At 39.1% G+C, this 26,758-nt stretch overlaps 3 protein-coding genes across 3 annotated transcripts; all 3 read right to left on the reverse strand.

The window, feature by feature from the left end:
• Positions 1 to 744: 744 nt before the first annotated feature.
• On the reverse strand, positions 745 to 2,954 carry LOC308385105 (formyl peptide receptor 2-like; the record flags this gene model as incomplete). Its single annotated transcript, XM_080863867.1, has 2 exons — positions 745 to 1,557; positions 2,775 to 2,954. 2 exons carry the CDS (start codon positions 2,952 to 2,954, stop codon positions 745 to 747), a joined length of 993 nt encoding a protein of 330 aa, XP_080719993.1.
• A 7,182-nt stretch (positions 2,955 to 10,136) lies between these two features.
• On the reverse strand, positions 10,137 to 13,256 carry LOC308384641 (fMet-Leu-Phe receptor-like; the record flags this gene model as incomplete). The annotated part of the gene is made up of 2 exons (XM_080863176.1): positions 10,137 to 11,548; positions 13,077 to 13,256. The coding sequence occupies 2 exons, from the start codon at positions 13,254 to 13,256 to the stop codon at positions 10,730 to 10,732; spliced, it is 999 nt and encodes a 332-aa protein (XP_080719302.1). The 3' UTR covers positions 10,137 to 10,729.
• Positions 13,257 to 18,253: 4,997 nt separating this feature from the next.
• Positions 18,254 to 25,956, reverse strand: LOC308384642 (C3a anaphylatoxin chemotactic receptor-like). Its single transcript, XM_080863177.1, has 3 exons — positions 25,898 to 25,956; positions 24,031 to 24,214; positions 18,254 to 19,127 (listed from the first exon to the last, which is right to left on the reverse strand). The coding sequence occupies exons 2-3, from the start codon at positions 24,205 to 24,207 to the stop codon at positions 18,309 to 18,311; spliced, it is 996 nt and encodes a 331-aa protein (XP_080719303.1). The 5' UTR covers positions 24,208 to 24,214; positions 25,898 to 25,956; the 3' UTR covers positions 18,254 to 18,308.
• Positions 25,957 to 26,758: the final 802 nt, after the last annotated feature.

Raw genomic sequence — 26,758 nt, forward strand, 5'->3', positions numbered from 1 at the left:
GCTGTGCATTCCTCTATGGATATGCCTCCCCAAACCATCATTGACCCACCACCAAACCAATCATACTGAATGTTCTCCATAGCTTCTCCAACCCTTTCATGTCTGTTGTATCTGCTCAGGGTAAACCTGCTTTCATCCATGAAAAGGACAGGGAGCCAGTTGGTGAACCCATCAATTCTGGTATCAACCCCAGGTCTACCATTAGTGACACAGACACTAGCTAAGTGAAAACTAGTAAAAAACTGTCAGAAAAAGATTAAGAAGTGAAAAGTGTCAGTGGCCCCCACCTGCAAAATCATTCCAGTTTTGGAAGTTGTCTAATTGATGCCACTGTAGTGCACCTGCTGTTAATTTTATTATCACTAAAGCAGCTGGAACTGATTAACAATCACTTCTGCTACTTAACTGAACAGATCAATATCCCTAAACTGACCCGATGCTAGCTATGATTAAAGTTTTCCTTTAATTTTTGAGTAGTGAAGACTGCATATACTATGTACTATATATAATATATCATGATGAAATACATCTTGATTTACTGTAGGGATGTCAGAATTTATTAATGTCACCCTTGGCTAACTAAAAGCACAGATGAGGAAGGTTAGGTGGAACCTCACATGCCTGTTTTGTTGAGCTTGAATAAATACTATCAAATACTAGCGTCACGATCACTGGCAGAAACCACACCCACTCTCTCTTTTTTGCCCCCACAACATTAATGTGTTCCAACTTACAACTTAAATCCTAAGAGTGATCAGTGGACTGAGTAGTCTGGCCTTCCATTTCATCTGCCAAAGCTCTTCTATAAACTCTTGTCACACTCTGTTTAAATCCCTCATTCATTTTTAGACCCATGCAAAAATACAACAGTGGGTTCATACAGCTGTTAAAGTAGGCAACACCCTTTGCTACAGGGTACCAGATTTTCACCACTGCTTTTTCATTGTCCACCATCTTCACCAGTAAGAGGCAGTGGTATGGCGCCCAGCACAGGAAAAAGGCAATGACCAAACATGCTATGATACGCAAGGGGCGGGACTTCCCTGACAGGCGGGTGCGTCGGATGCCTACTCCAGCCAGGATGTAACAGACGAGAATCACTATGAAGGGTAATATGAAGCCGCACAGGAAGTGGATGGAGTAGAGAGCTACTTTGGTGCTATTGTACCCCTCTGGATTCTCTATTGGGTCCACAGAACACCAACTCAAGTTTTTTTTGTCCATGTACATTTGACAATTAATGACATAGGGAATGCTGAAAAGAATCGCCACGATCCAGACGCAGACTGCCACCACCCTCGCTGCCCACATGGTGCGTCGCCGCTTTGTGAAGACGGGCTGCCAGATGCAGAGCACTCGATCCAGACTGATCACAGCCAGCAGGAAGACAGAGCAGAACTTGTTGGTGTATTTGAAGAAGCCATAGAACTTGCAGACGAAGAGGCCAAAAGGCCAGTGGTCAAAGAAGAGCATCTGAGCGAGGGAGAAAACCCATGTGCAGCAGAAGATCAGGTCTGCTATCGCCAGGTTCACCAGCCACACGTTGGTGACTGTCAGCTAAGCAGGACAAAAATAAAACAAGATGGATAAAAAAGAGGAAGAAAGTGAAAGACATTAATTAGGTGGTAAATTTCATTGTAAGCAAACCTGTTATATTGTCAAATATATACAAAATACGAATTGTGATTGAGCGTTATTGAAATGCTACTCTAAAGAGAAAATTAAGTTCAGTTATGGCCGTTGAATAAAAAAAATAAAAAAATAATAAGGATTTGAAGGTCTTTAAAGTCCTATAATGACTTCCAGGTGACGATACAGAGAACAGATGATGAATGTGATGGGTAATCTTGCTGCAGGCCCTGCTGTTAAGTAATCCAATGATTTCTTTTTTTTTTTTTTGCAGCTTTTTTGTTTTTCTCTTTGAAGGCTGTTTTGTCTGCTGTTGTATAGTTTCCATATCAAGATCTTATCCAGTATAATCGAATGTTTGCTACTGAGGAGTGCTTAAAAGTCTTAGTTTTGGAAAAGGGCAGACTTTTCTTAGTGATCTGAGAAAGTAAAGTCTCAGTTGAATCTTTTTTTACTAGTGCCACTCAGTTAACAGTCTATTTAAGATCATCACTGACACATTTCGGAACCTAAAGCTATAAACTCCCATCACTTCCTCTCCTGCTACTTTTAGTGTCTGGGGCTTCCTCTGATGATGTCTGAAATCTATGATAAGCTTTTTGTCTTCTTGATATTTAGTGTTAGATGAAGTCAGTTGTGCACTTTATCCCTATAGGCAGTCTTGTTATCTGCTGATTTAACTATACTTGTGAGGTAATCAGAAGTACATGAATAAGTCTGGAGGTAGTATAATATTGTATATTTAACACAGACTTTAAGCAATCATGGCCATTCAATTGGCTGATAACATTCTATCAGTTTCCATTCATCAATCTTGTAACTAATTAATTTACTTTCCCAAAGCTATTATCAAATCTATCTATACCATCCAAGAAGTCTGTCAAGAGTTGGATTTCCTTGTCTGCTGAAAAGTTTAGAATTTTTTTATTTTATTTTAAGCTCAGTGACATTTGATAAACATTCAAGCCTTACAAGTTATGTACCCATTGATTTTAGATTTTTTAACCGATTGTGGCTTTCCTGGGTAGATGTTGTGAAAGTATATTTCCTGTTCAAAGAAGCTGCCTTTTAGGGTGTTATAAAATATTGTACAGAAACATTTCAAACTCAGAAGGTATTTGAAACTGATTATGCAATATATCTACCTTAAGTTTGAATCCAGCCACCCAGATCACCACAGAGTTCCCCGTGATGCCGAGTACAACGGTCAGTGTGTACAGGATGCTGCTGAATTTTTTCATCATGGCATCAATATCCACCACAGTTGCCTGGGCCTCCTCAGAAGGCTTGAGTCCCAGGGTGAGCAGAGAGGCATTGGGAAACATTTTTTGTCTGGGAAAGAGAGAACAGAAGAATTTTACGCTATCATGTAACTCCTAACCTAACAGACGGTGATTAAGAAAATGTAAGATTATATCACATGTTGCTCTACGTTATCATACTCCCTAACACTATTTTAAAATGAAATTGTCTAAAACCTAAAAGAAGGGGAAAACTGCAGGTAAACAAAGCAGAAGATTCTTTTTACAGAGATCATTTTAGGGAATCCCAAATACAATTTGTGCAATCAGAAGTTGTTATGAATTTATGTTGTTAAAGTCAGAATAGGATTTTTGCCTCACATCAGCTGCCTTCATGTTGTGCATTTGGGTCCTCCTCACAAAGTTCAGCATAAAACATGGATAAGTGTGAAATGTTTCTTCTTCACCCATTTTTTGTTCAGTCAGTGTGTTTATGCACCACTTTGCATTTAATTATTTATTATTTTTCATCTCTGTCTCTCTCATAGTGTTTTTTTTGTCCTACAATCCTTCCCTCAATCCCAGTTTGTCAGAACTGACTCCCGTCCATGAGCTTGGTGGTGCTGAGGTTTCTCCCTGTTAAAAGGGAGTTTTTTTCTTTCCATTTTTTTTTCTCTGTATTATTGTAGGTTCATCACCTTACATATTAGGTCCCTTGTTGACAGTTGTTGTCATTTGGCAGTAATCAACTTAGGACTTAGCAGCTCACTGTGCACCTGGATATTGGACTTCCCGAGCAACAGACCCAGAACGTCAGGATGGGAGAGCACACTTCTTCCACCTTCTTTCTGAACATCCCACAGGGGTGTGTCCTCAGCCCTTTTTCATGCTCACTTTTCACCCATGACTGTTGTGTAATCCGCACTAGTAACACTATTATAATGTTTGCTGACAACACCACCATCATAGGGCTGATCGACAACATGAATGATTCAGCCTACAGAGAGGAGATTCAGCATCTGAAGCAATGGTGTGAAGACAACAACCTGCAACTGAACACAGCCAAGACCAAGGAGATGGTAAATGACATCAGGAGAACAAAGCAATGGGAGCACTCCACTCTCTACATCGATGGAGAGGAAGTAGAAAGCGTAGAAAGCTTTAGTTCCTTGGCCTTCACATCTCGACCAGCCTTACCTGGTCCACAAACATTTCTCACAAGGTAGGAAAAGCACAATAAAGGATGTACTCCCTCAGGAAGCTGCATCAAGCCCAATTACCCCAGAAACTGCTAATTAACTTCTACGGCTCCATCACTGAGAGCCTTCTAGCCTACTGGTGCAATTGGCATTTCACCAACACCCCTCAGAGACATCTTTACTGGCAGACTTCAGCAGGAAGCCAGTATTATCATCAAAGACCCCTCAATTAGCTTTTTTACAACTATTTTTTCAAGAATTCTTTTAGATAAAAGGAAGGTTGGAGATTGGTTTATAAAGACAGATGGGCCAACTAATGGCTTTTTACATATCGGTTTAATTACTGATACATTGAATGCCTTTGGTGCATAGCTCATTAATAGAGATAGATTTCTCATATCTATGATCAAAACATTAATGGTAGGACTTTCTTGAACAGTCTTTTAGAAATGGGGTCTTATAGACACATTGATGGCTTGGAGGAAATAAATATTGAACTTAACTAAACTCTGATTTTTCAGAGTGAGCATGTAAATAGTATTGAAAATAGCTGTACAAAATGATATGTCTGTGAGATGGTTAAACTATATATAATTTTTTCTCCAGTGAGTGTTTTGTGATGGGAATCATGAAGTTATTAATAGTTACAGTTGAGCTCTGATGGCTCAGCAGAGCTTTGACTCTGTGTCAGCCTGGCTAGAGTGTTGAAAAGAAACCTAAGGTTGTTCTTATTTCCTTTAATTGATGATGAGTAATACAGTATATCCTGTTAGAGAGGGCTTTTTAAATAGTCTTTTTCCAGGTTAAATTACATTCTTCTAAATTAGTGACACATCATTTCCTTTCCAGCTTATCTGTTTATCTGAGACTGTCCTTTTTTAGAGGAGACACACTATCCAGGATAGTGATGACACGAGTCAACATTATTAATAAGATAATAGACCTTTGTGGGTAAGCTTAGGTACCTGTGCTATATTATAGGGGAATATGTCATTGAAGAGTTTTTATTTTATTGTTAAATGTTCAGTTTCTATGCCATACATTAGAACAAGATCCCAAGTGTGATTATAGGGGTGCGGACTTATTTATATTTACATATTTATTTTCTTGTCTGGAAATGTCAAACAAATCATATAAATATGCACTTATATGCTAATAACCCATTGCATTTGCTCATTATCAATGTGGGTGTAAGTTCTTTCAAAGAAGGCTCGCTGAAATTCTCCCTTCTTTCCTTCTAGCACAGAAAGCTACAACTAAGAAATCCCTTCTAATAATCTTTTAGATACTGACCTCTCTCTGCACCAGTGCAGTGTGGATTCAAATGACTACGCTGCTAAGCATTAGTAGTGTGCGGACTGATAGTAAAATATCGACTTCTCCAATGCCAGATGTTTTATGAATCAATTCACATTTCAAATATATCTATATTTTAGTAATTTGGGTCCAAAAAGGTTGATTCTGTTCATCTGGACGCAGAGTTTTCAGTGGGAGAAACGTTTCGTCACTCATCGAAGTGACTTCTTCAGTCTCAGATGACTGCAGGTTTCCTCAACCTTATAAACAGTACATTTGCACAATAATTGAAACCAGCCCACTATATGAACAATGGGCTGTGAGATCAGTTCCTTGATCATTAATCCTTGGGGTGGACCAATTTTTGGCAGAGCGTGTTTTGGGGTTTAAAAGCCACACAGACACAGTTTTAGGAAAAAATTGGTCCACCCCACAAATCGGGTCCCCCGACACAAACAGAATCATATAGTGTACGCTGTTAAGTGCCCGGAGGATGGCCATGGTTTATATATCGACAAAACCAAACAACCTGTGGCAAAGCGTATGGCACAACACAGAAGAGCTAATTCATCAGGCCAGGACTCCGCAGTCTACTTACACCTACTACACCTTGTTATGTTATAGTTTTAACAAGCGCACGAGAATTCGAGCAAACAGTTTTTACTTAGTCATTAGATGGTATTGTGTGCAAAATTTTGAGGTGCATTTTTTTTTAATTCAATCTATTTTGGAATAAGGCTGAAAAATGACAAAATGTGGAACAAATGAAGTGCCATCAATACTTACCGGATGCATGGTACTAGTCTACATTTCTACAGAGTAATCAAATTGCTGCTATGCAGATGATATTCATTATACATGTCTAACACTTGAAAAGTGATAATAATGTCAAGCCGTTGACCAGAAATGTTATAGCTCTGATCCTAATCCATTTGTTCCTGTTGATGTAGAAATCAATTCAGGATTATTTTTCAAACACTTACTTACATAAAAATGTAATTAACCATTCATGGCGAGGTATTGAGATTAGTTTTTTGGTTTTATTACTATTATTAATTTTAAGATGTACACACCTTGTCTCAATATGAAAATGATAACATTCTTCGTGTTACTCCCCATATAATATAACATATAACATGATATGATTTTAAGCACCACACACACATACTTGGAAGTGATTTCGAGATAAAAAAAAAGCTCTGGCTGTGATATTTTAAAGGAGTAAATAATTGTTTAACGATTTTTTTGCTAATTATGAAAAAAGAGTCTATAATGAAAATTAAAAGATCATTACTTCATGATCACATCAAAATGAACTGTGGTGGTAGAAACCTTCACAAAGCTAAAGAAGTTAGAAGTTAGTTAGTGTTCAGGGCGGTGTTATGTCATAAATTGAAAACTGAAGTCTTACCAGTAGAAAGAAATACAGTAGCACTTCAAAAGAAAAGATCCCCAATGACTGAGAAAAAAGGTTTTTTCTGCTGTTGAGAGACGTAAGGCTACTGGAGTCAAATTGCAAATAAACGTGGGAGTGCAGGGACAGTACAGTTTCTTTAGCCACACACAGTAAAAAGAAGAAAACCCCACCACCTTGTGGTTGCATGTCCAACCACTCAAAATAAAGTTTACATCTATGTCCATACAGACATCACTAATATAGATTTAAATATTTACTTTGAAGGAAAAAGGCCCCAAAAAAGTCTTCCTCTCCGAAGCTATTAATACAGTTTCTTCCTCCATCTCCATCACCGTGTGACTCATGGATGCATGTTTGTCAGAGATATCTGAGGAAATGGCAAACAACATTAAATTTGTAACCTCCATCCCATGGTGAGCATGTATGAAATGTCCCGAGTGCCAAAATGAGTTAATTAAATAATTAATTAAATGTGTCGTTAATTAAATAAAATTGTAATTAATTAATAATCAAATATATCTATCATTATTTAAATGTCAATTCATTTCATTTAAAACATTTTAGAAGTTATTTCTATTTCCAGTTTTAATTAGTTGACACATTTAACTAATTACTTAATTAAATCTGTGTTTTGTTTTTATTTTAAAATTTACTGCTACTGTCACAAACACACACTCACACACACAGGCATACAAACTACCATTTAGGGTTTTTTTTAGTAGTCAGTGTGTCTGATGATTTTTGGACTAGATATGACAGATCAAAGCTCAAGTATGTTTGGTAAGTATAGATATGGTAGTGATGGCCTTGAAGCTTTCCATCCAACTGGTTAAAAACAGGTTCATTTCCAAAAGCTTCATGTGTACACAGACCCCCCCTGCTGGTCAAAATCTTTCAACTACTTCTTACAGCTTCTTGGTTTTCTTACAACAGTGTCATCATGGGAATAATCATGATGATGTTTGTGTTTGTGGGAGTATTGCAATTTCAATTTCCTGTGTATGACTAGTCTTTGACAACAAAGCTGGTGTTGACTTTGACCAAAACTACAGTAACATGTTTCATTATTTACAGGAATATTACGTATAATAGCTCAAAGTGTTGCCACACAGGAGGAAATGCTTCTCCTTTCAGCAGGCTCCATGAAAACAACCTCCTCATGTCACTGGGAAAACTCCAACATGAACACTAACATGCAGTTTTGGGGGGTAATCCATGGTGCTTATGAATATTCGTGAATCACATCAACACTCAAACCACATTCTGAAACAGCGAGGCTTCACACATCACGACCGATGTCACTCATCCTTAAAGAACCTAGCTATGATATGTACTTGATAAAGGATTTCCTGGATTAAATCCTGGCACAGTGCATCACATCACTAGTGAATAGTCTTTTTCCTTAGAATTTACTATTGTTCTTTTTGCAACAATTTTAGAATGTTCTCATGTCTGATTTGAAAGTTTGCATTTACATTGGCTGTTCTTGTTTGTCCTCCTTCACCCCGTGCAAAGTATAAATGGTTCATTTTCCTTCTACCAACTTTTTCCTTGTTACTGGCTATTTTATAAAAATCAATCAATCAATCAATCATTCAAAGACAATACCAAAGTGCTGTACATAGTACTTTCGAAAATACTTCGTCTTGTCTCCTGAAATGTTGAGTCCTGATCTTCAGTGTTCCAAGAATCGGCCTGTCTGTGTAACGTTTTACACATTTGAATACTACTTATGTACTCTTTAAAATAAATAGATAAATAAATAGACCAATCAGGTTTAACATTATGTATGATACTGCATGATGCTGTGTTGGTGCCAGTTCTGATGTTCATTCCCATTGTTGGTGCTTTCAGTTGCATGGGTCACCATGGGCATCTTGACAGGTCTGTGGCTATGCACTGCCCCATTCACAACAAACTGCGGAGTCTTTGCTCCCCATGTACATGACCCTTGGCCACCCATGACCCTATCATCACTGTCCCTTCTGTTTCTTCCACGTTTGATAGATACTGAACATTGCAGACCAGAACATCCCACAAGAGCTGTGCTTTTGAAGATGTTCTGACCTCGTTGTCTGTCCATCACATTTTGGCCCTTGTTATACACGGGTGCCATGATGAAGAGATAATCATGGTGTGGTGATATTAACCAGAGCCTGCTATGTGCTGTGGCCTGAAGACAGAGCTGTCTTTCTGATGTTCGGTGGGTCCAGCCTTACAGAGTGTCCAGGAGGATAATTGCCAAAACAGATCTCAATGGAAGTTATCTGCTTACTATAAGGGGTAGATAATGTGTGTCACTGCTCGGCCTGGCGTCAGACTGTGTGTTCTGTCTGCTTTGAAAGACTGTGAAGGTTTAAAAAATAATAATATTCAAATAGATGGAGCACCAGAAAAACAAAAGTAATGGAAATTAATTTAAAATCATTTATTTAAAAATACATTTGTATTATAGTTGTAATACAAATAATCTAGTTTAAATTGAATTGATTGCACTGCTATAAGCTGCATTTCATTATGTACAGAACAGTAATCCAGCGGCCCCAAACTCCCGGGCCACGGACGGGTATCGGTCCATGAGTCGTTTGGTACCAGGCCGTGAGAGTTGAGGCTCGGCTGTGAAATTTATGGTTTTCAGAGTTTTTATTGGTTTTTGACATTATTTTTTCTTTTAAACGGTTTTAGCGTTAACTCTGTGTCCCTGGGTCTTATCCCATGTGTTATAAATAAATCTACTTTTTTTGGTACTGGTTTTATTTTGTTGTATTTATCTGCGACACCTCAAATGCCGGTCCGTAAAAATATTGTTGGACATAATGACAGACATGTCTGTGGTGCAAAAAAGGGTTGGGGACCGCTGATATAATCTATATTTAATGTACCCAAATGAAATATCACCCATTAAAAGTCCAAAATGTTTGTAAGTAGTTAATAAGTTTACACATTCAGTTCTAATGTGATGTGTATCTTTGCAAAAAAACAACAAAAAACTTGTATATTTAAGAGACATTCACCATTAAAATGATATTTCCACATATAAAATAACTAGATTTAGCTTTTCTCTTTTTTTCAAATCATTGAGAAAATCATTATTTCAGTTACAGTACATTATAGTGTATATAAAATCAAGTACAAACTGGTGATTTAATCTATTTCACATAAAATAATTGTATTTAATAGGTATAAGTGTTAAATGTTGTTATTTACTAAACCATTAACATTACTTTAAAAACAATATCACTCCTTTAATGCAGTACTACTGTATTACATTTGAATTAAAAATATTTGCCTTTAAAAACACTTTGAATTTTAAAATTTTACTAAATACACACACACACACACACACACACACACACACACACACACACACACACACACACACACACACACACACACACACACACACACACACAGACAGACAGACAGACAGACAGACAGACAGACAGACAGACAGACAGATAGAAATAAGTTATAGAATGATGAGATTTAGCTTGGCACTGTTCAGTGAAAGTGCTCTGATGCTAAATGGCTTTTAAAGAGTCACAGAAACAAAATAAAATGACAATTAAAAGCCTCTAGCTTTTAAAACAAGAGAAACCTGGAGCAATCCCCCTGGAGCTGCAGACACTCTAGAAGAAGGGTCACAAAACAGTGTTTCACTCCAGTGTGCCAAATATATATTTTCTTCACTGAGCACAGAATGAAAGAAAACACCTTTTCACAGTCATACCTACTAATTCTTGCTTCACATAAACTGCAATGAAAAGCTACAGATTACAAGTTACATTAAAATAACGACTTTGCTATTGCCATTTCACTGCTATACTAATGGTTTATATAAAGATATGCATTTTTCTTAGCTTTAGGATCATTGGGGGAAAACTTAAACTTTAGCTACACCCACTTATTCCTGCCACTAAAACAGTGTCGTGTTTCAAACCAGAGCTTTAATCCAAAGAGCGATCAGTGGACTGAGTCATCTGACCATCCATTTCATCTGTCAGAGCTCTTTTATAAACTCTCATTACACTCTGCCTGAAACCCTCTCTCGCTTTTAGACCCAAGCAGAAGTACAATAGCGGGTTCACACAGCTGTTAAAGTAAGCAACACCTTTTGCTACAGGGTACCAGATTTTCACTACTGCATTTTCATTGTCCACCATCTTCACCAGTAAGAGGCAGTGGTAAGGTGCCCAGCACAGGAAAAAGGCAATCACCAAACAGGCTAGTATACGCAGAGGGCGGGACTTTCCTGAGAGGCGGGTGCGTCGGATTCCCACCCCAGCCAAGGTGTAGCAGATCAGAATGATTGTGAAGGGAAACATGAAGCCACACAGGAAGCGGATGGAGTAGAGAGCTACTTTGGTGCTGTTGTAGCCCTCTGCCTTCTCTTTCGGGTCCACAGAACATTTAGTCAGGTTGTTGTTGTCCATGTACATTTGGCGATGAATGAAGTAGGGAATGCTGAAGAGGATCGCTGGGATCCAGATGCAGACTGCCACCACCCTCGCTGCCCACAGGGTGCGACGACGCTTTGTGAGGACGGGCTGCCAGATGCAGAGCACTCGATCCAGACTAATCACAGCCAGCAGGAAGACAGAGCAGAACATGTTGGTGTATTTGAAGAAGCCGTTGAACTTGCAGAGAAAGAGGCCAAAAGGCCAGTGGTCGAAGAAGAGCATCTGAATGAGGGAGGAGACTCGTGTGAAGCAGAAGATCAGGTCTGCTATCGCCAGATTCACCAGCCACACGTTGGTGACACTCAGCTTTAAGGAGGAGAAAATAAAACGAGATGGAAAAGAGAAGAATGGAAGAAAAAAATGTATTTATATGAAGCAAGTCACCAGATTGTGATATTATCAGCGATATTAGCAATTTTAAAATATTGGCCTTCATCTTAATCTTGTATCAAACTCAGTAGGTTGTTATTATCAGTAGCATCAATAAACATCTAGTGTTTATGTGAAAAAATACATTAGAAGAAATTGTATCACAAGGCAATTGCTAAGTGAATTAGCAATTCACTTAGCAATTCAGCTAAGTGAAATAAACCTCTGCCCAGCCTCCAAGTGGGGATTTGTGTTCCTATTTTAACTTGCAAACACACCATCCATTACTACCTCTGAGAGGGTGACCAGCTCTCAGTAGGAGGAAGAGGTGAGACAGATATTGACTGATAATGATCACTCATTGGGCTGATAAGGCCAAAGGCTGATGGGGATGTACTTATTAAATTTAGCCACACTGTGCACATTGAGACCCAACACATTGTGTTTCAACTTGTACAGTCATAATCAGTGCTTTAACTTATTAAGTCTTGGTCAAAAATAAGTTTAATCACACCAAATCAATGGATATAAGAAGTTTATTAACAGCTGGATTTCCTTATATGCTGATATGACTAGAAACGATGACAGAAGGGGTTCATTAACAAAAGAGAAGAAAAAAGAGGGTTATTTGGAGTTATTTAAGCCAAGGGTTAGTGGGTTTATTTATCAAGAAATCACTCAAGGACATTCACAGAGTGGTATCGAAGCCACTCCTTAGTTATCTTGGCTGTATGCTTAGGGTCTTGTTCTCTTGGAAGATGACCTTTCACTTGTGTCTGAGGTCCAGTCGCTGTTGAGCAGGTTATTAGCAAGGATGTCTCTGTACATCATGATGAGCAGTGCCCGGTTTATTACAGACATGAGGCTTGGCATTCAGCCCAGTGAGTTCAATCTTTCTTTTCAGAGAACCTGATCATTTTGTGTTTCATGGTCTGAGACTCCTTCAGATACTTTGGGGGAAACTTCAGGTCGGGTATAATTCCCTGGACTTCCTGTCTTGGTTTGCGCTCTGACATGCACTGTCAGTCTGGGGCTTAAATCTGACAGCTGATCAGTGGAAACAGGATGCACCTGACCTCAAAGGCTGTAAATATTTATGCACATGTTATATTTTTGCTTCTTATCTTTAATAAAGTATTAAGATTTTCAGACAAACTCAAATATCTGTACTTCTACTTAAGTGATGAATGTATGTTCTTTTGCCACCTCTGCATTTTGGCACGCAAAAGGAAATATTTCACTAAGAGGTGAATGATAAATCTACCATTGAGTATTTTGTAATCAGTATACTGGTTGCATTCATGCACTGATATGTAACATTAAAAAACCCCCAAAAAACACATTTACTGAAGCTGTCTCAAAAACTCTTGCCTATAAAATATTGTACAAACTAAATATGAGAATTTCACAGAGATACTTAAAACCTCAGAAGGTATTTGAAATACATGTTTCACTTTATATCTACCTTAAGTTTGAATCCAGCCACCCAGATCACTATAGAGTTCCCTGTGATGCCGAGCACAACGGTCAGTGCATATAAGATAATGGTGACATAGTCCGTTATGGCATTGATGCCCATCATAGTTGTCTGGTTCTCCTTTGAAAACTTGAGCATCTGATTGGGCAGAGAGACATTGGAAAACATTGTGTGGCTGTAAAAGAGAGAACAGAAAAAGAACAAAATATTACTCATCATGTAACTCCTGATCTTCCAGACAGTGAATAGGAAGTCATAAGATTACCTCACACGCTGCTGTATATTATCATACTCACTGACTCCCTAGATGATTTTTCTTTGGCCAGCTAAGGCATTTGCTTTGATTCACATTGGCTGCTATCTTCATCTATTTAGGTCTTTGTCACGCTGCTCACAATGAGATATATATTACTTTTACAGCCATTGTAAAGAAAATTATGTTGCTTTATATATCAAGTTACAATAGAAATAACCAGTGGGTCTTCAAATGGGTGAACAGCTCAAATGAACAAAAAAAATGACATCATTATTTATCTAACAAAAACCAAGATGCAGAAGCAGTGAGTCAGAGACTTAGTGTTAGTCTTACTGCTTCCATAGGAGGACATACACAGCAGTGATCTCAGAGAAGCAATTGTTTCTGCCGATTAGTTTGTGAAATGGTTACAAGGCAATTTTAAAACAACTTGACTTGTTTTGGCTGTGTATGGTTCTTCCACATGCTACTAAGGCTGCTGTTTCTTAAATGAATAAGCTGTTACATTTCCACTATGTTTTATTTCATTAGACTTCAATAATCCAATCCAATAAACACGACTCAATGACAGAATAAGCTGTTTGGCAAAAAAGATTTGACAAGTTTTTTATGGTCGCAGCCGACACACTCAGCTCTACTGCTCAACCCATAAATGCATTATCCTTACAAATGTGCAAATGTGGCACCACTTATGGGGGTAATAAACAGGTTTTGCAGTGGTAAGAAATATTCATCCAAACATACAAAATATAGTATATATAAGTGTGTATAAATTATATATGCATATATGTATGCATAGGGGTGTAATTCTTGACCAACTGTTGGCTGAAGGTTTTGTTGTATTTTAAAGTGTGTGTGAAATGGTTAAACTTATCGAAACAGGAAGTATGTTATGAAAATGGATCAGGTCTGAAAAAAGATTATGACATTAAGCAAATTTCATCATCTGATAAAGCTCATGTTACAGAGTCAAAAGCTTAAAAACAAGTAACAAGTGGTATTTGTGATGAGATCATTTCCTTAGACCTTAATCTTTGAATACATGTGACTCTGGCAACAATTCACTAAGGTCTAACAGCTTAAATATACTAGTTTATATAACTTAACAATAATCTAATTTCTGCTATGCAGAAGATATTAGATTAAAAGCTGCTAATAACATATTAAACTGTCACCCTGATCTGTAAAGAGGCCTGATCTTGTTCTTGTTCATTAATCAGTGCAGATACATAATAGAATCCTGTCATGATCCTGGGTCGTTTGACCTAATGTTTTGGAGTTTTGGTTTATTCTGATGTTTATGGTATGTTTAACTTATTTAGGTTATCTAAGTTCATTTGCTTATTAGTTTCCCTTTGTGTTTTCAACCCCTGTTAAGTCTCCCTTGCCCTTCATGTGTTTCATGTCTGTGTGTCTTATGTTGTCAAGTTCATGTTCTCATGTCTGCGTCTCATTATTTTTCCTGTTTTATTTTGAAAGGGGTCCTGTGTTCCTATGTTCAGTGTTTTTAGTTTTACTCTCCCCTTGTGACATCGTTATGTTCATGTGTGTCAGCTGTTTTCCCCATGTGTTCCCACTTCCCTCATTAGCCTTCTGTGTGTATTTAGTCCGTGTGTTTTCAGTCATTCCTTCTCAGGTCTGCCTCAGCCAGACTGTGACAAATCTAGCCTGTACTCACACTTGTAACACAAGCTATCCCCTGCTTTTAGGAAAAAAATTGATTTTTCAATTCCTCCACAGGTTAGTGGCAACTACTTTCACTCTGTTGAGGCGTCAGGACATATGGTGACATATGGTTTTCTTTATCACTATATTTTTGCCTGTTGCCAAAAAATGTATCAGGCTATAACTTAATGTGCTGTTTTGGGTATTTTGACCCTGAAGTTTTAACCCATAATGTAGTTGAACATGAAAGATTTGAGCGAGATGAACAAATTTTGAACACTAACTACAAAGAAATTCATTATATATGGAAAACTGTCTGGGTTTTAGTATTTGTTAGTTTGGTAAAAAGTTGTTATTACAGTTGGCCCCATCATGCTTTGATGCACATGTTTATTTACACTTTAGATGCCTACAAGACCACAGGTCAGCTGCTTTAGAAGAAATTCTAGTTTCATTTCTTTATCCATGTTAAGGTTCCTAAAACTTTCCTTTGGAAAGGCAAATTAAATTCTCACAAAGACATCCTGTTTGTTTAGGTTAATAACTTTCATTTCCATCAAATAATGTAGCATTCATTTGAATGAATGTGTTCATTCCTAACACATTACCTAGTCGATATCAGTATAGATATTGAGTTGGATTTTCTCCCATTGTGGGAGATCTGATGTGGTTTCTAAATATTTCTTGATTTCGTTTTTTTAAAAAACTGCATGTAAACAATTTAATTCATCATAAGCTCTTTTCCAATCAACTATACATAACCAAAGCTCTCTATTAAGCAGAAAAACCTAATATTACATTTAAACAGGCAGGAAAAACAAAAATGCAAAAACACGAATTAAAAAAATAAGAATTTAAGTATCATCTGAGAGATCTAACCAAGAAAGAAAAAATGAATTTCTTACCTAAAATATTGAGCTAAAGTGAGCAGCTTCACTCTTAGTAGTCAGAGGCAGAAGTGAGGATGTATTTGTTTGTCTGTCCTGTAGTTACTTCAAGTTTGGCTGTTACATAGTTTGTGTCATGGCTCTCACACATGTGAATACACACTCCCAGACACAGTAACACACCCTCCATTTCCTCTTTTTTCACGTCATGTGTCTGGCTTTATCTTCCATTCTGAATATAGTTGTTTTTTTTTCCCTCACACAACCATACCCACATTTCCCTCCCATTTTTTCTCAGACATAGATTCACACACCAATTGAGCATAAGTCCAGAAGTGTGAATAAGTTATTTAAATCCAATTGCAGAATTGTTTTCTGTTATAAACTGTTCACAGCTGTTTCCAAGAAACAAGGCCTTAATTGGCATCCAGCAATGGAAAGTTGATTCATCCATCCATCCATCCGCCCATTTTCATCCGCTCTGTTGAAGAGTGAGATTTTTGTAGGTAAAATCTCAGGACTGAGTGGCCTACTTACGGATGGAAGGGGTTCTGTTTAGGCAGAAGGCTCAATAGGGAATGTCATCAGTATGTGCATAGAAAATAATCATATTTTAAGCAGAAACTAAAGTCCTGGGAGGTGACTGACTCCAGCAGTGCCTTCAGCAACTAGACTATGCTGAAGGCACTAGAAACTTCTGCAAACATCTGCCTTCTTTCTGTTAGCTAAATAAAACTCTAAAACCATTTTTGCATATAGTCTTTCTTATAGTCTTGCTTAATATATCAAAACAAGGAAAACCAAAATGAGAGTAGAAAAATGTTCTTACCCATTTAAACCCATGCCTTAATAGTTGTTAATAACCTCTGGCTCTCTTCCACAGCATGTCTTTTGTCCCATTTTCCACACCTTATCTCTAACTGGTCGTGGCAGATGGCCGCCTCTCCCTGAGTCTGGTTCTGCCAGAAGTTTCTTCCTGTTAAAAGAGAGTTTTATTCCTGCCCACTGTCACAAAATGCTTGCTCATAGTGGGGTTTATCTGATTATTGGGACTTTCTCTGTATCAGTGTAGGGTAACTGCCTAATAATATAAAGCACCTTAAGGCAGCTGGAGTTGGCACTATACTCACCATACACACACAGCAGAACATCCAGTTAAATTGGGGTGAAATGAGTCCAATGTTTTGTTGTTGTTGTTTCTTTCTGTCTGATTGCCATGGTGAATTGTGTGTGTGTGTGTGTGTGTGTGAGCTTCACTGATGATGCCATTTTTTCTCTACTCATGCATGTGCTTCACCCAGGGTGAACAGGACGGAACAAACTCTGATCAGTTCTGGAGCTGATAATTTGGAGTTACTTATTTTGGAGTTGAAGTACGTTGATTATGCTTCCTGGAACAGACTCCTGTCCCAGGTGTGCATGCAGAGGATAATAATGGGGAATCCTACAAAAAGGAAGTATAGTTTCCCTATTGTTAATGCCTCAAGCACCAAAATGCATACAATATATCCAGTCTAACCCTGACTTTCACTGTCAGGTAAAGCTGTTAAAATGTATTTTCAGGCACTCAAGGGAGAGTTAAGCATTGATCCAGGAGAGTTGTATCCGTTAACAGTCTAAATATATTTTATTTTATTCTTTACTCTATTTAATTTGTAAAATATGTGTACACACACACACACACACACACACACACACACACACACACACACACACACACACACACACACACACGTAGAAAAACATTTAGTATATACATCCAGAAATGCATATACTATTATATATTGTACATATATTTATTAGTTTCAGATGTAGCCATTCTTTTATTTTGCTTGTTTACATTATTGTATTTTGCACAACTCTGTTGCTTGTGAAGCTCGCACACAAGAATTTCACTCACATGTACTGTACCAATGTACCTGCACATGTGATGTGACAATAAAAGTGATTTGATTTGATTTAATGGTGTAGACTGTTATTAATTTGTGTTATTAATATTTAGACAAAGAATTTGTATGCACTCATTGCATTTATAAATTGTAGTCCCTACTTCATACACAGGCAGTATGTGCATTCGACAAAAAACAAAGTAACGTCACTCACACACACACACACACACACACACACACACACACACACACACACACACACACACACACACACATATAAAAATCTGTTTTTTGTTACAGTAACTATATATAAGATCAAGTATATTAATCTTAGTGTAAAGCATTTTCATTTTAATTGCATTACAATGGTTTGCGTTGAGAAATCACAACAGATTGATCAAAACATGGAAATTTATTCTTCTGAGCTTTAGGATAAATCAGAGAAACACAAAGATTAGCTACACCCACTGCTGTCAGACTCTTTTTTTGGCACAGCAACAGTGCTGTGTTTCAACCCAGAGCTTCAGTCCAAAGAATGTTCAGTGCACTGAGTAATTTGGACATCCATATCATCTGACAGAGCCCTTCTATAAATTTTCATTAGACCTTGTCTAAATCCCTCACTCATTTTTAGACCCATGCAAAAGTACAGCAGCGGGTTTACACAGCTGTTAAAGTAGGCAATGCCCATTGCTACAGGGTACAAGATTTTCAACAGTGCAATATTATTGTCCACCATCTTCACCATTAAGAGGCAGTGATAAGGTGCCCAGCACAGGAAGAAGGCAATGACCAAACATGCTATTACACGCAGAGGGCGGGACTTCCCTGACAGACGGGTGCGTCGGATTCCCACCCCAGCCAAGGTATAACAGATTAGAATGACCATAAAAGGAAATATGAAGCCACACAGGAAGCGGATGGAGTAGAGAGCAACTTTGGTGCTGTTGTACCCCTCTGCCTTCTCAATCGAGTCCACAGAACATTTAGTCAGGTTGTTGTTGTCTATGTAAGTTTGTCGATGGATGAAGTAGGGAATGCTGAAAAGGATGGCTGCAATCCAGACGCAGACTGCCACCACCCTCGCTGCCGACAGGGTGCGTCGGCACCTTGTGAAGACTGGCCACCAGATGCAGACCATTCGATCCAGACTGATCACAGCCAGCAGGAACACAGAGCAGAACATGTTGGTGTATTTGAAGAAGCCGGTGAACTTACAGAGGAAGAGGCCAAAAGGCCAGTGGTCTGACAAGAACAGCCGAGTGAGAGAGAAGATTCGTGTGAAGCAGAAGATCAGGTCTGCTATCGCCAGATTCACCAACCACACATTGGTGACCGTCAGCTGTTGAGGAAGAAGAAAAAAAATACTATGGAAAAGAGACAAGAGGAAGACAAACAGAAGCTCACATTTGCTAGATGCAAGTAACCAGACTGGGATGTTATCTGTGGAGATTTCTTTATGTTAAAAGCCATTGAAAACATTAAAAACACATAAACACACAATCTTTAAGTTCTCCAGAGGCCTGGTAATGAACTAATCATTTGATTCAGGTGTTTTGAAACAGGGTGACATCTAAAAGCTGCAGGACAGTGGCCCTCGAGGCCTGGAGTTTCTCACTGCTTTAAACTCTGGCTCTCTCTCATGCTATCCTATCTCCTTCCTCCCTTCACTTCTCTTTCCCCTCATCCCCAATTATAGTCTTTGTGTCCAGACGTCTGATTGTCAGGGTTTTCTCTCTATTATTGTACGGTCTTTACCGTACAATTTATCAGGGGTCGGCAACCTTTCTGATGATGAGTGCCAACTAAAATTTCCTCAGAAGTTAATGTGCCATATGATTGCATTAGCAATAAATGTAATAATGGTCTATATTAACAGTTAAACACTATATAGAACAACTTTAAATAATATTTGTTCGCAGATGTTGGCAGCTATAAGCAAATAGTTATCAGCTATTTGGAAACAAAAAACAAAACTTTTTATCCATAACAAGAACTGTACAACAGAACATGCAAATGCAAATTTAAGGTCTCCTCATACCAATGAAAAATACAGTCAATAAGGCATCCGCAATGTTCTGAAGACAGTTAAACTTGTCAGGTAGTGATGTCCAGCAGGTGAAAATGCAGCTCCATGAACACGCACAGCTATGGATTCCAGCTGCGTTCATAGTTCTGCAAACTTTGACCCTCACAGAGTCAAGCTTTTCAGTTCAATCAGCTGCATTTTGATATCCTCTGTGTGCAGCCAGTTAATGCCAGACAAATCCAGCTGCTCATTAAACCTTTCTGGTTTGATCAGAAAAGAAAACATTGGTCCATAGACCTGAAAGTCCTGAAAGTGCTGTCACGGCTGCCGAGGCGAGCCGTGTGGATATAGAAGGAGGACCCAAGATGCAGGCAGTGGATGAGATACCGGTGGTTTTATTTTACAGAGGTGTAGTGGCAAACAAACAGTGGGGTATAACAAGCAACTAAAGACACCTAAACTGGGAGAACTAAAATAACAGACCTGGGAGCATATGACAACGGACAATGAATAGCAGAGAGACGCAGACGAGGAACAGGACACCGTGGAACACAGGGTAACAGACTGACACAGAGTTACACAGACTGACACGGAGGAACACAGACGAACCGGCAACAGGCAGGAGAACACACAGGGCTTAAATACACACACCAGTAATCAGGGGATGCGAGACAGGAGGGCAACACAGCTGGGAGAAATCTGGGCTGACGGGACAGGGGAAACGTAAACTGATCACACTCACATATGACACGGACCTTCACAATAAAACAGGAAACTCAGATACATGGAACCAGACAAGACATTGAACTAAACAGACAGATTCACAAACAGATGGGGAGACACCATAGACAGACAGATACAGACGCAGACTCAGAGGCAGATCGAAAATAACACAGAACTTAAACAATCATCATCTAGAAAATGATAACAAACTAAAAGCGCTGGGTCACCGACCCAGGACCATGACAAGTGCATTGTGAATTCTGTCTCGAGTCTATGGATGTAGGCATGTACTTCCGCGGTGCTGAGCGCACAGTTCCTGAATATATTTTTTATTGCACCCTCTCAGATTAATTCACTGCATGCCGTGCCAAGGGTTGGACTGGGACAGAAAATCGGCCCAGGCATTTTGACTAGAGACCAGCCCACCAGGTATTATAGGAAAAACCAGAAAGCCTTTGAATGAAAATGAACGCTGTTGTGACAGTCACGTACACTGTCTTGTTGGTATATGTATGATTTCTATACATTTTACATCAGATAAAAACGTTGGTCGTAAGATTCAGATAATTATCTATTAAAAACTAGACATTTTAAATGAGAATAAGAAAGAAAAGTATTTCTTTGTGCCCCCCTCTCCCAGTTAATGCCCAACCTGGCCCCCTGGCAAAACTTTGCTAGACCCACCCCTGCACAGTTACCAGCTGTCAGCTACTTAGAAAAGGGTCCTGGGGTTATTTGTCTCTCAGAAACAGTTCATAACTTCCCTTCAACTCATTCATGTGACCTAAAAGGTAAACCTGTTTCTCCATCACCTGTTCAGCTCTGATGGTTCAGTAAGGACATCTCCTGGTTTCATCTTCATGTTTCCCTCTCACCACATATCCAAACCGACATCATGACCAGCAGCTTTACAGCTGTGGCTCCAGCAAACATCAGCTGATACTAGAAATTAATATTAAATAAATTCTAACAACAGTTGATCAAGCTTAAACGTGCTGCTGTTGTTTGGCGCGACATCCGCTGGTTTCCTGTTTCTGACGCAAAGTGGGCGATAAACAAACAAGAGAGAAAAGCCGATCAGCTGATCATTGATCAGTTTCATGATTGAAGTAGAAACAGGAGAGAGAGGGGGAGAGAATGAGAGAAGAAGAGGCAGCTGTGCACCGTAAAGACAGGATGACTCCAGCTTTGTGTCTTTTTTTCCATTGTAGCTTAAGTACAAACTGTGTTTCTTTTCTGCTCAATACAAAACGTTTAATATTTTCTCTGAATACGGGACGATTCTGTTTTTTACATGACGGTTGGCAACTCTACTAATGAACCTTATGAATAAAATAAAGTTCACTATCAGTAACATCATAGCACCCACCCAGCTGTATAGAAACTCCGTCATGCTAGCTTCACAGTACGAGTTATTGTAACTGACTGTAAAAAGTCAGCACAACAAAAATAAACTCCACCTAAACTTGGTTTATATCTGACCCAGATAGACTGCAGGTCATAACTTCTTACCTGAAGTTCAGTTCACCTGACACTAGGACCGGCGGCCGCCTCGGGTCTCTCCTCCTCCTGCCTCCCCTTTCCCTCATCCACCTGCTGGCCTCTGTGGAAGCTCCGCCGTAGCCACCACCAAACAACTGAGTTATTTTAATACAGTTACAGCCCCCCCCCCCCTAAACAAAAAAAAACCAAAAACATACAAAACAAAAACCATAGGCCCGTAAAAATTAAAAATCACCATTGGCCCATGCCCGATGGCACTACCAGTCCAGCTATGGCCGTGCCATCGGTTAACCCTTTGTGTGCCAGCTGTGGCACACGTGCCCTGGGTTGCCAACCCCAGCCCTATCCGGTTGTTCAGTGATGACGCGACGAATCCTACTTCCGGGTCTAAAGTAGTCTGCGTTTAATATGGCTTTTGTGTTGTTAACATGTTTAATGTTACGTATTTTCTTCTATTTGATCTCAAAAAGCTCCTAAAACAGTCAGTGATCACTGTTGACCTCCCTCGGCTTTTATTACCGCTAATCATTTATTTAAGCTCAGTTTTTAAAACCTTAGGATGTAACTACAGCCCATCCCATGCAGCAGTATATGAATGACTAACCTCGTATTGTGGATGGATTATCTCAGTTGTTCTCCTGGCTGAAGTTTGGTCCTTTTACAGCATCCTGCCATGCGATTACATTTGTTCCTGACCACCGACAACACTCACGTTAACTTTTATCGAGTGGAAAATAAGTTAGCTTGTTTATATTATGCTAACATAGCTGTGTTGCTAGCTGTCACGTAGCACATCATTATATACCAGCTAGCCCAACTTCAGTAACCCTACAAACGTCACTGCTGTTTAGTTTTCTGTCTTCATTTATGCTGGAAGTGATAGCAGAGCTGTACGTTTTAATTTGTTTCCAAAACCCCGCAGTCAGGACATGCTATATTGTATTTAGATAGAAGCTAGCGAGCTAACTCCCTGCTAACTTCTAACTCCGTTAAATGTCATAAATTCCGTTTTCATGGATGCCTGGATGTTAAACTCAATTGTTACACCTGGTAGAGCAGAACGCCGATCATTTTATTAAAGATGAAAGACTTTAGACAGTTTTTCAACTCTCAGTAATGCCATAGTGATCGTTTGATATATGGACCTGCAGCGGAGTTTAGACCCAGACACGGCTAGTGACGTCAGACTGAACAACCGGATATTACAAAGCAGTGTTCCCCAACCACTGTGATGTGACACATAGGTGTGCCCTAAGAAATGATCAGGTGTGCCATGGAAGATTATCTGGTTCCACCTGATTAGTACTCTAAGCATTTGGTGTGAGTAATGGGCAGAACAATTACATTCTTTTCCACTAGAGGGCAGTAAAAGTATATACTCTAATTAAACGGGTTGCCAACTGCCAGTAAAACAGAAGATGACAAAGAAGGAATTACATTCACATGCTGTGAAACGACCAGCGCATAGTAGCAATAGATAAATATTTGAAAAGAAAAGCAGTCAATCTATCCTGGCTCCTGGAGAAAATTCCAATCCAGATGAAGGCCCTAGCATGAGTAGTGAAGAAGAAAGCAAAAAAGGTATATTGGGGACAAACTGAGCCAATTCTGCTATTCATGGTACACAGGGAAATATTATCAATATGCTTTTCGTGACGTTTTTGTTTAATGGTGTGCGGTGTGATGTTTCCAATGTGAAATATGTGCGTGGCTCAAAAAGGTTGGGAAATATTGATATAAAGTATCCTGGTTACAGTTTTTCTGCACATGTTTTGCACATGTAACAAAAATCGTGGCTGTCACCTTTACTTGACTGAAGGTCACAGTTTGCTACTGCAGAGTATATTTACTGTCTTTGCTGAAGCTGCTTTGTGGGGAGTTGTAAAATGGGGTGCAGAATAAATCAGATTTTTTTCCAGTGAGCATTTGTTAAACAGATTACTGACGATCTCAGAAGGTATTTCAAACATATTCTACACTTTATATCTACCTTAAGCTTGAATCCAGCAACCCAGATCACTATGGAGTTTCCTGTGATGCCAAGCACAACAGTGAGCGTGTACAGGATGATGCTGACATTGACCAAGCCAGCACTCACCACCTTAGTTTCCTGGTCATCCTTAGAAAAGGTGAGTATGTGCGTGGGAAGAGAGGCATTGGGAAACATTGTGTGGCTGAAAACGACAGAACAGAAGAAAAACCAGTTACTCAGCATGTCTCTCATGACTTAACAGGAAGCACCCAGCAGTTTTTGTGACTTTTTGCATTTTAAAGATGGGTTAAGTTCCAATTTTACAGTCAGAAACATAGAACCAACTTAACTGGAGGCAAAGTTTTCTTGTATGCCTAGTTTATGTTTTATTGTGTTAATTTCCCCTTCTTTCTCTATCATCCCTGTGAGAGTCTGTCTTGTCCTTTGTTTATGTGTCCTCAGTCATGTTTGTGCCTTACTTCACATCTCTTGCCCCCTCCCTCTGTATCTCGTCTTCCTTTTCTGTTCCCATCCTTGTGTTTCACACCATGGTAAATTGACTGATTCTCATATAGCACTTTTCTACTCTCCCGGAGTACTCAAAGCGCTGTATACAACATGCCTCATTCACACCCACTCATACGAGCACTTCTAAACTCAAGTGCAAACTAATCTACATTCACACACATTCACACTCTGATGAATGCATCAGAGAGCAACTTGGGGTTAGTATCTTGCCCAAGGATATTTGGCATGCAGACTGGGGAAGCCAAGGATCAAACCACCAACCTTCCAATCAGTAGCTGATCTGCTCTACCACCTGAGCCACAGCCACCCACTACCATGTCTCTCCTGTCTGTCATGTGCATCCATGTGTTTTCTCCCCAGCCCATCTTGTTCTCTCACCCTCTCCATCTTCTCAGTCTGTTTGTCCTCATGTTTGTTCTTCCCTCGTGCGAGTTTCCCTGTGTTTGTCCGGCACAGTTTTCTATGTGTCTCCATGCCTCCAAGTATTTCAGATTCCATGCATTTAGTTCTTCCCAGTTTAAGTTTTTATGTTAGTTCTCATCTAGCTGGTTTACTCATTTCATTTATGTTTCTCATCAGCCACAATAAAGGCTCACTTTTTGCTAAGTTCAGTCCCACCTTCGTTGTCTGCATTCGTCCACACCTCACACCAGCCAGCTGTCTGTGACCGGCTTCTACTTTGCTTCATATGAGGGGACTTCTTGCCCTACATATGGGTGCTCCTTACACTGCTCACAATTGCACATCGATTACTTGTAAGCATTGTAAAAAAAAAAAAAGTACAGCCTCTTTCAAGGTTCAACCCTGACTGATGGATTATTTGTAGTTGAAAACATTCTTCTCCAGTCTTCATAGGAGTTGGAAATTAAATATCAGTCCTTTCAGCTATTAAGTTTCCAAAGATTTAGGAATTCTTTTTTCATGACACTTCCTACATGTTTGGAGGTTAATGCAAGATTTTTTTTTTTTAAAAAACTCTTGCTGTGAGAGCTTAAAGGAGTAAATAATGTTCTACAGTAGTCCTAAATGACATAAAATTCCCCCAAAGAGCCAAAAAGATAACATAAAGATGTTAACAACACTGATGTTGGTAAAAACAAGATTTGTTCAGAAAGTTAATATGTTATAAACAAAAACAGTAGCAGCTCAAAGGAAAAGAGCTGTTAAGTTAAAATGTGGTTTCTGCAATCAAAGAGGGAATCCTTTGTAAGTTCTGTGAAAATATTTTGTTATTCGCATTCCGGTGTAGTGGACAAAACCATGAATGGCACAAAAATCAAATCCCATCACCTGACCACAGTCCAAATATCAAACAACAATCTGATAAGAGAAATCTAACACAGAATTATTTTCTTACCTGAAATATTAAACTGCTCTCACAGAGCTGTGGTGAGCTGCTTCAGTCTTAGTGATAAGAGGAAGAAGTGAAAATGCAATCTAACGATGTCTGTCATGGGAACTATAGCTTTATTACCGTTAGTTTCTGTTATGTCACTCACACGCACACAGCTTCCTTTTTTCACTGTCTCTGACTTTGTCCTGGTTTTTGCATAGCGTTATGTCACTTTAGTTTACACAGAAACACACTTATATCACTTGCCCGTTTGTCACTCACACACATAGATGGCTGTTAGATCCTGCAGGATTAGCTCAAGTCACAAGAATAATATAAAGATGAAAATGTTGAACACAGACAATGGGGACGTGGCACATTTGAACATAAATCTCTTTACCAGAGATTTTACGAGTGGAGGCAAAAACAGTAGCATTTCAAAAGAAAAGAGCTGTTGAGTAAAAGTGTGGTTTCTGCAATCAAACAGGAAATGATGTCCTCAGTCACATAAATCCGTCATTTCTGAGAAAATATATTGGGCATTGGGTACATCATTCACCATCTTACAATGCTGTGATTGTAGCGATTCCCCAACTCTGTGTGAATGGTGCTCATGGCCATTGATCAGTGATGACTATCCAGCACATCCACACTTGTAGCTGCAACAGGTTGCTACCCCATAGCTGTTGGATTCAACAGAGTTCTGATGGTATCTGCTGAGGCTTAGGCCTTAGCACTTATCTGCATTTTGAAATATGCTAGTTTGTCTTTGGTCACTGTCCTGTTCACCTGAAACGCCTTGGTTTTCAGTAGTGTGTGTGGAAACGTTTCAGTAGTAACGGCCCCAAATAACATAAAAACTGTATGTCAGGCGTCAGATGGTTA

The sequence above is a fragment of the Rhamphochromis sp. 'chilingali' genome, assembly GCF_963969265.1.
Source record: "Rhamphochromis sp. 'chilingali' genome assembly, chromosome: 17".
NCBI classification, from domain to species: Eukaryota; Metazoa; Chordata; class Actinopteri; order Cichliformes; family Cichlidae; genus Rhamphochromis; species Rhamphochromis sp. 'chilingali'.